Genomic DNA, 14,893 nt, shown 5'->3' with positions numbered 1-14,893 from the left:
TGTTTTGAAATAGGCCTATAAAAATCCTATAAACACACAAATAGTGACCAGCTCCAGTAAAGTCATTTCTATAGCTTGCAGTAATGCTGCATTCAAATTCAAGTCGGGTGGTGGATTCTTCCGAGGTCCTACTTGGAAGGGGTAACATAATGAAAACATTTGTTCTGCGGAGTAAAAGTGAAAAACTACTCTTAGGATTAAGTAAAAATTGTACATTATTTAATGTTTTTAATGTTGATCGATTGTTCTGCCATGTTGAAAACATTACAACTCCGGCAGTATGTGCTGCTTTGAAAATTTCGTTGTCTGACATCAGCTTCCAACTTTAGAGGATGTTCATGTGGTGCTTCCTGGTGGGAAAACCGACACCACTTGAATGCCACATAAGCCATAATATAACCTAAAACAGGGCTTCTCATCCTAATGGTCACCTTTATCACATGAAGGCACGTAGGAAAATTTGATATTTTTGCCTAGAGTCAACCTTTTTAAATACAACAGGACTTGTATCAGTATTTGCAGTTTTTATACCATATAATGTATCTAATATAATCACTACAAATTCACAACAAGGAAAACTTTCTCAGTGTCAGCCCAAGGTCAACAACTTAGCTTTGCGGTCTCAGCCCAAAGAATAAAAAAAGACCTTAAACTCAGTCTGCACCACCTTAACGATGATCCAAATAAGTGAAATTTGTGTTGACATCTAATGTATAGTATGTTAACTTTGTAGCTCCAGAATTAACCTAATGAAGCAACATTTGGACACAGTAGTTGGCTGGTATACTACTTCTGACCTAAGATGGGTAAATTAGAGGATAATTATTATTAAGGTACTCTATCAGATGTTTAAAGCATTTGTTTTTAAGTGTATATTAGTTATTCTAATTAATGACAAACAAAACATTATGCAGGGGTAAAGGGAAATACTTTACACAAGATTTTACATGTAAAAGTTAAGCTAAAAATCATACCAATAATTTTACTTGTGGATTACACTGCACAAACAAAGCTCTGAAGCTACAACTACAGGCTGCAGTTCCTTAAAACCCTCATTTGAGTGATGGACAGGGATGGAAAGTTTTAAAACTTACTCCAAATGATGGGCCATTTACTTTTAATGTCCTTTGGTTGCTATTCTCCTTTAGAATGGCGTCTAATAATTATCTCATTTTGTGGGCTCTTTAGTCAGAATATATTTTTATAATTTTGTGTCAAACATCTTAAACTACAGTAAAACTCTCTAACAAACTGTTCATTGTTTACCTGCTTCACACTACTTTAACTGAACTCTTAATGTGAAACATGGAACTATTATATTATTGTCCATTTATACAGCTGTTTGTGTATCGTTTTGCTCTGAGGTTGATATGAGTTGGCTTGTTTGAATTTTGGTTCCTCTTATTATTCAAATTAGTGATGTTCACTTGAGGCGAGGACCTGATATTCTTTAAATAAAATTAGTTTGAATTTAATGAACAAAGTCTGGAAAGAGTCTTTTTATTAACAAATATACAAAAATATGTACATTCAAATTCTCACACGATGTGACTGATACAGTATACAGTATTTCAAGTAGATTTCCACCAACAATAGACAACCCACTATATTTTCAGAACTCTCTTTTCATGTCATTTTTGGCATTGTTTAGGAGAGTGTTTTCTTTTCATTTTGGCACTTAATGCATGTATTGTAAGAAATTTACTGGTGGGATGTTGTTTCTTTTGGATGGAATGGATTTATTTAAATGACTGTTTGCTGTAATTCGTCCACTGAAATTCTCAAGCTACTCTCTTTAAAGCAACACTAGGTAAGATCTGGTACTTTGCTCTTGGGCTCCCACTGTTGAGGATTGTGATTTACTTCAACACTACTATCTTGAATTCAATGGTATTGGTGTGATTTCTGCAGTGCTGAGCCCAGAGTAGCAAGGACAGAAGCTCTATTTTCCCTATTGCAGGTCAGTGAAGCATTATGATAAGTTTGAAGCTGAGTTAAATACTAGTGTTGCTTTTAAAATGTTTGACCAAATCCACACAATGCATCAAACAAACAAACAAACAAAAAAAAAACGATCAATACAATTGACGATCAACCACTCACTTGGACCTCTAGTGTATTCATTTAACAGCATCTGACAAAGCATTTGATACCATGATATGAACTAAATCTTTTAATTACACCCTGCAAATGTTGCATTATTATAAACATAATAAAAAAAATAACTTATAAAAATAAATAAAAGCACAAGGAATATAAATAAATTCCTGAAAAAAGACAATGTCCAAACAAGAACAAAAGTGTCATGTCCTGATCAATGCTAGGTTTTGTGCTGGCAAAACATAATGCATATATGGACACTACAGATATCAAACAGGACCTACAAACAAAATCAAGAAACAGAACAAAATTTTCTGTTGGAAAAATTGAAGAAAAATTCTGGCAAAGCAAATTCTGTTCTCATGCATGTAGACCGTATCTATCCTTGTGTTACAGCCTTAGTTGCTGAATAGATGTCTTAAGTTGTGTTTTGTAGTTTGCTTCATGCCCATGTTAAGAAATCCATGTCTAAGCCTTTTTCTCTATGGGAAAACGTAATTTCTGCTTGTATAACACAACAAAAGCAGATAAACTATTTCTAGCATCACAATTTTAGCTGTCAAAAACAAGAACATACATTTTTTTCCTCCCTTTTTTCCTACTAGTGAGGTGAACCAGACAGGTAACAAATACTAGAAGAATAATTTGCTAATACTTCAATGTTACACCAGTATCTTGGCCAGCAGGGACGCAGCAGATTTATTTATTTATTATATTTTTTTCGTTTACCCCTCCAGGCTTCAGAGAAACAGTGTAAAAAAAAATTGAGGAGCTAGGTGCTAAGAATTAGCGTGCTGTACCAGCTTTGCACACGAGGGAGCTTTCCAACTCAACTGATGCTCAGAGACAAGAAGCCACAGAGGAGATACATTTTTCAGCTGTTCTTAATTATAAATATATAAACCCTAAATAATTTACAAGGAAAAATGTATGAAGTCTGGAAGGTTATAATCTAGAAATATTTTAGAAGATGCTGTTGATTTTCCCCATAGACTAAAAACTGTTTAGACCCAAACTTCCTTATTTGGGCATGATATCAACTAGTGTTAAAGATCCCGTATCCTATATCTCTTGTATTTTAATATCTTTTCCTGAGATACACTTACAATTCTTGTTAGGAATTTTGTCCCAACATGAGTCAACAAATAAAATAGATGCAAATGTAGTTCATTTTTACCTCAACATTTTTTCCCAACAACTCTTTAGCCTTTTGAGTTAGGCTGCTTTTGTTCCTATTCCTTTAAGAATTTAAAATATAAATTAACTGAACAATATATTTGACTGCTATTTGTTGGTCCTCATTCAAAATGCAAGCTGAAACACTTTATAACTTCAGGGCAAATGAGTGCTTTTATGCTGCTGAAGTTTGATTAGTTGAATTTACACTATTTATATGTATTTTGTGGCATTAAGGAAAAAGGGGTTTCTTTTTCAAGAAATGAGATCCTTAAAACCAAATTTCTTAGCCTTGGTTTGGACATATTTTGAGCGGCAGTCAAGACTGCAGTAAAACTGTGGTGTGTAGCACTCTTCATGAATGTCTTTTGCTTATTATCCTCACTATTTCCCCATTTTCTCTTTGTTTCCTAAACCCACTATTACTGTACTTTGTGTATTTTCCTTGTTTAAGTGTACAGCCCTAGATCAACTTGAGCAGAAATTTCTTTCCTCTGTGCTAGCATTGAACTCCTTGACTAAACCCCCTTTCTCGTCTATCTTTGAGGTCAACATGACATTCTCACCTTCTTTTCTGCTGTATTCCTCACAGTCAACATGCTCCTTGATGTCTTGTTAGCCTCACCCTGTACAATCTCTACCACACTGGGCCATTGTTGTCACCAACCCCGTACATTTCTGCTAGTTTGTGAAATCGTGGTCCCCAGTCATTAAGGTAATCATACTCATGGTCGGTTTGTGAGGCAGGGGACTGTAAGGAGCTAAGAGATTCCGCTATAGAACCTTCGCCTTCATATGCGTACGTCTGGAGTGAATCATATGGCGGGGCACATGGGTCTGAATCGGCCTCGTAGATTTTTGCCAGGACATAGCTGTGGACATTCGGGCCGTCTTCCCCCACTCCGCTGATGCAAGGCTGAGGGACGTAGCGCGAAAGGCTCTGGATCTCGGGCAGCATGTCCTGTCGCAATTTGCTGTAGTTCACCAGTGGGTCCACACGGGGGCCCCACAGTGCATAAATATCAAACGCCTCTGTGTCCTCTTCCCCGCCGCCCTCGTCATCGTAACGTACAATGTTCTCATGCACATTTTCCTCCTCCTTGGTCAGGTAGGGCTTTTTGCTGTGGCTCCGCAGCGATAACATCAGGATGAGCATCACTGTGGGGAAATGAAAGAAGAGGCACATACATTTCAGACAGAGATTAGTACATATCACTTAAAAGGGAGCATATTTTACATATTTTTGAATGTATATACCTTTCTATTAAACACACATTCAATTGTATAACAAATGTAACTGTCAAATGCTTTGAGCTGTATTTATATGTAGGAGTGGTACTAAATAAAAATAAATATTCTGTTATTGAGTTATTTTTATTAATGTTTTGGCAGTCTGACAATATTTGGGGTAAGTGTTGTAGGAGGAAAATGTAGCATAGATTTGACAAACCCCACCTTTCTTCATTTACTTATAGTGCACGGTAGTGTAAAAACATTTCAAGCGGTTTCTTGTAATGGGATTCAGTAGATTGTCTCTCACCGAAGAGGATGAATGCGCAGCTGAGGATGGCAATGAGTGCTGCTCTGCTCAGGCTGGCTGGAAGGGTGTAAGCCTCAGCATCGCAGGATAAAGAATTCCCAGCAGCATCACAGCTGCACACACGGATGGTGAGAGTGGTGCTGCTGGACTGAGCAGGCTCATCACCATCTGACACCATAATTGTCAAATAATAAACACTCTGAACTCGAGACGACCAGCCCCCACGCCGGGTTAAAATCCATGCTGAGTTATCTGGACAAAAGAAGGATGGAAATAAGGATATAGAGAAAGTGAGTAAGGGATTTAAATGTAGATGTGCAAAGACTAATATGTCAGACTAAATCCCTACTTGAAAATGAGACTTAATGAGATGCACTGACACTGTAGTAAATAACTGGAAGAAAGGTAAGGGATTTTTTTAATTGGAAACCATTGTTAATTATTAATAACCATTATTTCTCAATTTTTCTCTCTTTTAACCCATTTAATTCCATCAAATCCAAATATAAGAACTAATAATGTCTCCAACCACCAGCCTTACCTGTCTTTGAGCAAAGAATCAGAATCAGAGTTATGAGACTCTCACCTTGGTTGTCCCTCAGTGTGAAGTTGGGGTTATTAGCTGCTTCAGGAGCTAAACGGTAATAGAAACGATGCCCCCCAGTGGGCTCATCTGGATCTATAGCTGTTACTGTCTGGATCATCTGGATGCAAACACAGTAAAAAATACATTTCTTTAATTCAAGCACCAACTTAAGACACCAAACTTCAACATAATTTGCCTGCCAAATTTTAAATGTGTGTGTGTGTGTGTATTTCCCTTACCTGTCCTGCTTTGGCATTTTCACACACAAAAGCTTCATAATACTGTGACATTGAGGGGGGATTATCATTTACATCTAGAACCCTTATAGCCACAGACACACTCCCAACCTTTGAAGGGTTATCTAGAACAGACAAACACATATGGATCTATTTATCTTACAGTCTGGAACATACTGTTGTTTATTAATATATTTTATAGTATATACTAATAAAATATTGTAACTATTAATCAATGAATATATAACAGCTCATGCCAGTTACCTTAATATTTATTTACCACATTTAATTTTTTAACTAGTGTTATATTACTACTGTATTAATAGCCTACATTCTACATTTTAGCATATATATATATATATATATATATATATGTTATTTCTTTTAATATTTTGGCACTTCATGTGTATAATAGATTATGAAAACTGTCCAACAATATATGCAAATAACTGTGCCATATAATAATAAACAGAGGAAGAATATTCAGTTCCAGAAACAAAAAGAAAATCCCAACTGCCTTGACACCTCTGAGGCTGGTTTGATATGAATAGAGAAGCCAGGCAGTTAGAAATAGATCCTCGAGGGGATTTTTGCTATTGGTGCCTCAGATAATAAGCACATAAACAAAATTGCATATCAACATTTGAAAGCATGTACAATATTCTGCAACTCACTCATCTCCATAGCTAACACTGTGAGGTTGTGCCAGACAACCTCCTCTCTGTCCAGAGGCAGTATGGTCATCAGAGAGCCACTGGTAATGTCCATGTAGAAAAACTTCTCAGGATCACTCATTGGCTCTATAGAATACCTGACCAAAATACACAGGAAGGATTAAGTTATTAATTTATTAACACTATTATTAGTCATCATACATCCCAGCTGTCCGTAAATCTCCCCCTATCACACATGGTGCCACCAGAATGTTAGGGCAGGGATGAGTGTAGGTTCCTACAAAACATCGGAGGCCAAATGCCTCTAATGCATCACCAGTGAACAGCTTAATGTTCCAGAGGAGAATGGTAACTGTCCAGATATATCATATCAGCTGACAGAAGCTTGTGCTTGTTATAAGCTATGTCCTATGAGCAAAGAGAACGTTGAGAGCAGATGACTTTCTATGACTTCCAGCCTCGGATGGTGGTCACAGATGATCACTGACTTGCTATTTCCTAATAAATAGGCCAGCACTTAGACTGCTGATCCACTTTTTTATGGTTGATCTGCATATCAATTCAGACACTGATTCACAGCAACAGATGATGATATTTTAGGTCTTCCTTAACTCACCTTATTGTGTTGTTTGCAGCATCAGGGTCCCTGGCAGAGACGATTTTGAACACAGTTCCAATTTCTGCATCTTCAGGAACTTCAACATAGTAAAATGGAGAGTCAAACTCCGGAGATTCATCCACATCCTCTACAGTCACATGGACAATGGTCACATCACAGAATGGGCCATTATTTGCGAAACGTGGGTCCATGTGAGCATTACATCCTTCCACTTTTAGAGTATGGCTGCGCTTTTTTTCAAAGTCCAGGCTCTGAAACACACAAAAACCTCCATGTACATAAATTCAACCATTTTCACATTCCTTCACTATTTAATGTTTGGCCTATGTCACAAAAATACTGAAAAAGATATACCTGTGCTGGCCATAGCAAACTGGATTGTAGCCAAAAATGACCCCCACCAAAAAGTGACTTAAGTAGAAATAATGTTGTGTTTATGTGGCCCACATGTAGCAAGCAGAAATGCTTCACTCAAGGCCTTTATTCCATGTAGCAAGTGGGCCATGAAAATGAGGGATGTGGGCCTGAGCAGTGCTGGAATTAAATTGCCATCATGTAAAATATAATAGGAGAATGGTAACTGTCCAGATATATCATATCAGCTTGTGCTTGTTATAAGCTATGCCCTATGAGCAAAGCACAGCATTAAAAATATAACAAATGGACCAATATATGGCATTTCTTTAAAGAGTTTTAAGGGAAACAACTTAATTATCACAAAATATACAGAACTCGTGTCTTTGGTTATTCACTATTATGCTAATGTTACTAATGTGAGGGCTAATATACCACTACTTAGCATTTTGCTAGGTTTATTAATGTTTAAATTGCCAAATATTGCCTCATAACAGGCTGCTTTGTGTTTGTATATTATATGACTCGAACACCTTAATTATCTTTGCAAGAATCTAATGCCTTAGACATCAAATATCGTAATTACATTTTATGATATTTTAGAGGTAATTTGTGAGCTGCTAGAGCCAGGCTGACTACACTTAAATAAATGACCATTGTGCCTACTACATTTTGCCAAAAACAAAACAAAGCAAAACAAAACAAAACAAAACTTAAAACATTACCTTTTTAATAGTGATAACACCAAACATGTTGCTGGCATCAGTGCTTATGTCAAAAGAGTCTCGTCCATCTCCATCAATAATACTGTATTTCATTTCAGCATTAATGCCTATATCACGATCTTTAGCTTGGATCCGTCCCACCACTGACCCCATCGGACTGGACTCTAAAGCACTCATCTGGTACAGCTCTGCAGGAGAGAGTGAGAGGAATTTCAATCTGTCTCATGCACCTGTATAATAAAATGATTAGGAAATGGAAAGCTGAAGTAAAGCCAAAATTGGTATTAATTGGCTGTTACAGTGGCTGTTACAGTTTCCTCCTTTAGAGGGCGCTAGATACTTACACATGGCCTAACTAAAACGTTTCAAAGTCAAGGATGCAGGTGAATCTCTCTTAAAACATTCTGAACTGGTTAAACCACAGAAAAAACTACTTTATTTAATAATCTGCTCAGGGGATGTGCACATGCTAATAGGTTCGGTCAGCAATATTCAGATTAAAATAGAAACTGGGCACTGAAAAATTAACTACGAAGTGCATCAAACTCTCAGAGGGACATGCTCTTCATTTTTAATATATTATGGTTTCCCAGAAGCATTTATTGCTGAATTCCTAAATCCTTTTCTTTTTAATCTTGTTCATACAAAATGCTAAGGAATCCCTTGAAATCATCAGAAAATGCCCTGCTTGAAGAGAAGGGCAGTTCTAATGCATAATGTAACAATCAGTAATGGTCTTACTCTGAGAGAATTTCGGTGGGTTGTCGTTCACATCACTGAGTGTGATGTTGACTGTGGTTGTTCCTGCCAGACCACCCAGTTGACCTTCCATATCTTTAGCCTGAATAACCAACTGATACTGCTCTCTGACCTCCCGGTCCATATTAGCCAGAGACACACGCACTTCACCTACAGACAGACAGACGGACAGAGGAAACAGAAAATAATGAAAGTAGGTATTCAGCCACACATTAAAGTAAGGCAAGACAAAACCCTATAGGTGAATAAATTAGTTTATTCACATTTTTTAACTTATAATCCCAATACTTTTGTAATTCCAACAACAGCTAATACTCCACAACTCACACAAAATGCCACAAGCCTTAGAGGGTTCTTTTCAAAAAGAAAACAAAACTGCAAAAACTAGACACATATATGTGCTTGGAAGAGACCACCCAGGTCTGTCTCCTCAGCCAACAGATGCTCAGGAGAGGCAGGCCATCTTACTCACCCAGAGAGCAAGGCCTGTTGTGCTCTTGTGCACTCCTGACTCTAACCCTAGCTTGGATGCCAGGCTCCTGATGATAGGGCCAATGCTTAAACTTTTTTTTTTTAACAGCTGCACATCAGCATTATTCACCAAACACCATGCAAATCATTGATCATAAAGGGTATTTGGAACACCAGCACTGAGCTGTGGAAGAGTGGAACTGTGTCCCCTGGAGTGATGCAATACTCCAATACCTCTGGGTTGAGTTGGATTGGCATTTGTGATTCAGGACCAATCATCTAACAGAATCTGACCTCATCAATGCTTTCATGGATGAATGCCAACAGCTTCTCACAGAAATGTTTCTAATGCATCTAATGTAAAGTCTTCCCAGAAATTGCATTGTTGTTACTGCAGCAAAATTGGACAAAATACAACAAATTATATAGTTAAAGTTAGTTCACATGAAAAATGTGTGTGTATGATTTCTTGTACCTGTTTTTGGATCCACAGAGAAGTATGGCTGCCCCTCCAGTATACTGTAGACCACACGAGCACTGTTACCATACGAAGGGTCATCAGCGTCTACAGCTGTCACTCGGATCACAGAAGCACCTGTAGAAAAACAGAGAGACAGAGTGAATGAAAAATAAATATCTCATCTCATTGTCTTATCCAACAGATCCAGTTCAAGGGTAAGCAAAGAAGTCCAGATGTCTCTGACCCCCACAACTTCCTCTAGATCCTCGTGGGAGATTCCCAGGTGTTACCAAGCCAGTTGAGATACTTATATTAAAATATAGTAATATTGTAAGAGCCATATTGTGTTATGTTTAAGTTTAATATTTTGTTCAAGTTGTTACATTATTTAATACTTTTGTTAGAAGAAGAACAGTAGTTTCCTCAATATTGATTAAGATTCCTGTGAAGAAAAGACATTCTCTGAGCTCTATTATTCTGGCCTGGGGGATGAGGTGATTAGGTGCTTGATTCAGGTGTAGGAGTAGAGTAACGCAGGACGTGGAGCAACATTTTTGTGACCGTAGTATGTTTGTATACTAAGTCTCTATGAGGAAAGTAACATTGAATAAATCTAGAATTTCATGGAATGTCCCTGGGTTATGTCATTGGAAAAGGATGAACAAACACGTCAGAATCTATATGCCCTGATTAATAGTGGTGCTAAAGTGAAAAGGTCTCGTTGTTAGCATATTAATATTAAATATTAATATGCTAACAAAGCAACTTGTGCCCACACTGCAAAACATTACTGTTTATTAGGTGAAATAATCTCAAATCCTGTCTGTATATCTATCATTTCCCATTACAATGTTAATAACTTGCCCAGCTTAGTTTTTAAGTGAAGTTTATAGAGAAAATGTCTTATAAAATTAGCAAAAAACAAAAAGAGCTCATTTATATAGTTAAAAAAACGTCTACTGATACCGTACCAACTGGAGACATCTCCGGGATGGTCGCCCTGTAGGGTCCGTCCAAGAATTTGGGCTCGTTATCATTGATGTCCTGAATCTTCACTATGAACTCAGATTCAGGCTCTAGGGGGCGCCCTGTCTCACGCTGTCTGGCCTGAGCTCGGAGGATATACTGGGCCTTGACCTCTCTGTCCAGGCGTTGGATGGCATGGATATCACCTGTGCTGTCATCCAAAGTAAATGTAGTACCCGCACCTTCACCCGACAAGATATATTTGATGGAACCGTCACCTTTGTCCATGTCCGAGTGAAGCTGAAAGGGTTCAATAGAAAGAAGCTCCAGTCAAATATACATTTTTAAAAGAGGCACAACACAGCACAGCCAATCAGCACAGAGGAAATTGAAATGTAAAATCAGTTATGAATATTTGTAGTTAATAAACACCCTAGTATTATAAATGGATGTAGGGAAATATGCAAATGCTAACTGGACCTGGGTCTTTTAATACAACAAGATTCATGTTAAGTGATTCAGGACTGATGTGTTCATTATTCATAACTGACCACAGGAGTGGACCCAAAGGGAACTGAATGAATATAGTGTTCATTTAATGTTGTTACTTGTATCTTCAAATACAAGGGATGTAATTTTTAACATTCAATAGAAGTAATTGGAACATTTCTATCAGACCTTGTACCATGATATTTGAACACACTGTAAACAGCAGCTAGCATTTTGAAATAATATCAAAACATGAAAAATACAAGAAAATATTGTATTTTTCTCTGTATTTCCCTCATGAAAATGAATCTCTAAACACACACACATCTCTACAAATAATAGGGAGGACATACCCTTTCATTTGTCGAGTGTTCCAATTTTATGAAGAATAGAAAAGGACTAGGAAATGTATAATATTCCATTGACTCACATTGTATTTTTTATATATCCAACAGCAAAGATGCATACTAAATCCATCTTCAGAAAATTAGTGACATTGTTTAAAATGCAGTAAAAATAAAAATCTTTGGTAATTGAGATCCAAGGATTAAATGTTAAAGTTAACTGCAGACAGGCCGGTCAAGCACACACTCACTGTGCCTATAAAGTCATGTTGTTGTAGCACATACAGAATGGGGCCTGGCATTGTCTTGCTGAAATAACCATGGACTCCCTAGTAAAAGATATCATCTTGATTTCAGCATATGTCTATCTAAAAACCCAATGTTCACCTCCACATCAATAGAAACTTTTCACATATGCACATCACCCATGCTGTGGGCACCCTCAACATCATGAAAGCTGTTGGCTCTTGTACCTGTCACTGACAACGATCTGGATGGTCACATTTGTCATTAGCATGGAAAACACATTGTTCATTTTTCATGCAAACATACTGTATCATAGCCTTGTCTGACCATAACACATGTTTCTGTTCTGTTTGTTTTGGACCATCTGAGATGCACACAGGCCCAGAGAACCTGTTAATTTTCTGAACAGAACTTATTTATAACTTTTTCTTTTAGTAACAGTGTTTCACACAGCATTTCTTGATGCAGTAGCAACAGGTTACAACAGTTACAACAGGTATTTAAAATAGTCCCAATGTGGCAATATTTATACCTGCAACAAAGAGTTAAATCTGAAGTACCATTTGAGGACCAAGGTCATACTTGGTGTCAAGCCTTACCCAATTCGGAAGACTATTTCTCCAGGTTTCCTCCATCATATCGCAATATTAAGACAAATAGATTACAAAAGCCATACATTCTTTGCAATCCTGCATTAAAAATGTTCTTTTTGAACCATATGGCAATCCTCTCATGATGTTTTTGTATATGACATATATATGTGCCTTTCACGAATGCTGTGTTATAGCTATTATATTTACTTGTATACGGTGTAATGCTTCACTCTTATTTTCCCCTGTCCCAACCTTTGGGGCATGTTGAAGGCATAATATTTTAATTTGTTTGAACAATTTAAACATTGCAGATCTTTTCTTTGTATTTTGTAATTTAAATAAATCTTAAAGAGAATGAATAAATTATTTTTTTAGGTTTCTTTCGCATTTCAAAATCCTTTCTGTAAGTGAGGTTACATGCATTACAAATATAGTTCTACTTTAAATGCAGTGCACACTTATTATTCTTCGCTGCAGGTGACTTTCTCACACTAATTGCCTGCACTTACTTCAACAAAGAAACAATACGGTAAAACCAACAGTGCTGAATTAACCAAACTGCACTCACTCACTCTGCAGGTGTGATTTTAACTGTGTACTCCTGTATTCCCTAAAATACGGCATGGAGAGTTTATAACTCATGATAATGAGGTGACAATCGTAGGCTAAATTTATGCTGTTAAGTAAACATATCCTCTAGAGAGAACACACTTCTGCACATTTTAATATTATTGTCTACTTGCTGAATTAAACATCCTGGGGAAAATCATAAAAAAGATCTTATGGCATTTTTCCAACATGGTGACCTCAAGCAATAAAATGCAAGTATTTTATTGAAACTGAACAGAAGTGGGTTTTTTTATAATATATTTTAACATAATATTTTGTGAGAGTTTTTAAAAAAATGTCCAAACACACTTCTCTAAGTGGAGACCACACCACACCACCAAAGGGACTCTGGCCCTGGGCAATAGACAATACAGTGTTCATTCGTTTATCGTGGGTGTTACGTTCCAGGACCACCCACGATAAACGAAAATCCGCGAAGTAGGGACGATATATTTATTTCATTTATACACTATTCTAAGGCTGTATAAACCCTCTCCCACACTTTTAAGCTATATAAACCTTTCCAATTCCCTTAATAACCATTCCCACACTATTGTGCATGTATTGTACCTTTACACTTATTGTACTGTACTGAAAAATATTTAGAATTCCTAAACCTACGTAGGTACATACATTCAGTAGACAAATAATCACCCCAGTGGTCTGGTTAAATGATAATACGTACAGTACAGTAATAATAATAATACTGTAATAATACTGTACTATACTGTAATACAGTAATATGATTACAATATGCACTATTTACTGTAATTCGTAATATTTTATGATTTACAACATTCCTTTATTGTTAGAATTAATATTTTTAATATATTTTTATACATTTTGGGATTTTTCATGTAAAAATTCATCAAATATATATATTTCCTGCTGATCGAGTTCCGAAGAAAACCCGTGAAATAGCGAAAATCCATGATTTACTTTTCACATTAATATTTTATAAAAACCTGCGAGGCACTGAAGCCGCGAAAGGTGAAGTGCGAAGTGGCGAGGGACGACTGTACAGCTGAAAGTGTAGCTGGCACTGGATGTATTTTAGTAAAGTGGAAAAAAAACAAGAACGTAATTTAAAATTTTACTCAAATAGATTTAATTAAAAAAAAAGCATTTTTGAAACTCATACACCTGTCCAGGATGTGTTCCTGCTTGAGCTCAATGATTCCGGGTAGGCTCTGGACCTGCGGTGACTCTGAACAGGGTTTAATATATTACAGCTGTGGCCTGGATGTAAGTGAGATTCTTTTTTAAACATGGCTGCCCCTCAGAGGGAAGCCCACTCTACAGAGCACGAAGTGTTTCATTCAGGAACTACAAAGCAATTAGATTCTTCATCTCAGGCAAAGTACACTTTTTTGAAACATTTGAAAAACAGCAGCAACTAAACACTTTCATAGATATTGTGTACTACTGGTCTTCCTTACCTTTCCAATGTACAGAGGTTTTTGTTCTGTGTATTCCTCCAGAACAAAGAATTGGTTCCAAACCCATCCTCTCTTCACTCTGCTCCGAGAGTGCACTCTCAGATCCTTTTCCACTTTATCTCTTAGCAGCCCCTCAGTCAGAGTTAATAACATCAACAGCATGATGATCAGGGTAATGTTCCTACTGTTGAGAAGCACGCCTGCCATTGCAGTGAAGAAGCCTCTCTGTGCAGCTGGTCAGTTGGTTTGAAAGGAAGATTGGAATCTTGTACTGCAGGGGTCTCCCTGTTAATAAATGAAAACATTATACTGTCACATATTTCTACAATGGAACTATAATGAAACTGTTTTCCAAATGCTGTACACCAATTTTCAGCCATCCTTTTGAAAGTTTATAAAAGGAAATTACAGTCCCCATTTGAAAAAAAAGAGGCTGTGCAAATGTAAATTGCTCTAGTTTTGAAAGTCTTGCTTGTCATAGGGCTTTATCGATTTAACAGAACATTG

At 37.0% G+C, this 14,893-nt stretch overlaps 1 protein-coding gene across 1 annotated transcript; it reads right to left on the bottom strand.

Moving 5' to 3' along the window:
• Positions 1-3,624: 3,624 nt before the first annotated feature.
• Positions 3,625-14,593, bottom strand: LOC136691101 (cadherin-20-like). The gene is made up of 11 exons (XM_066663412.1): positions 14,387-14,593; positions 10,672-10,966; positions 9,716-9,835; positions 8,752-8,919; positions 8,011-8,198; positions 6,929-7,182; positions 6,313-6,449; positions 5,642-5,763; positions 5,403-5,520; positions 4,817-5,068; positions 3,625-4,434 (listed from the first exon to the last, which is right to left on the bottom strand). Exons 1-11 carry the CDS (start codon positions 14,591-14,593, stop codon positions 3,914-3,916), a joined length of 2,382 nt encoding a protein of 793 aa, XP_066519509.1. The 3' UTR covers positions 3,625-3,913.
• Positions 14,594-14,893: the final 300 nt, after the last annotated feature.

The sequence above is a fragment of the Hoplias malabaricus genome, chromosome 3, assembly GCF_029633855.1.
Source record: "Hoplias malabaricus isolate fHopMal1 chromosome 3, fHopMal1.hap1, whole genome shotgun sequence".
NCBI classification, from domain to species: domain Eukaryota; kingdom Metazoa; phylum Chordata; class Actinopteri; order Characiformes; family Erythrinidae; genus Hoplias; species Hoplias malabaricus.
Note: the sequence above shows the minus strand (reverse complement) of the source record. Positions and strands in the feature narration are given on the sequence as shown.

Excerpts from the sequence above, each read along its gene's own strand:
- LOC136691101 (XM_066663412.1), bottom strand. The coding sequence starts at position 14,593 with ATGGCAGGCGTGCTTCTCAACAGTAGGAACATTACCCTGATCATCATG. Across the intron at positions 6,450-6,928 it reads GCTGCAAACAACACAATAAG|GTATTCTATAGAGCCAATGA; the intron begins GTGAGTTAAGGA and ends TATTTTGGTCAG. Across the intron at positions 5,764-6,312 it reads AGTGTTAGCTATGGAGATGA|ATAACCCTTCAAAGGTTGGG; the intron begins GTGAGTTGCAGA and ends TGTCTGTTCTAG.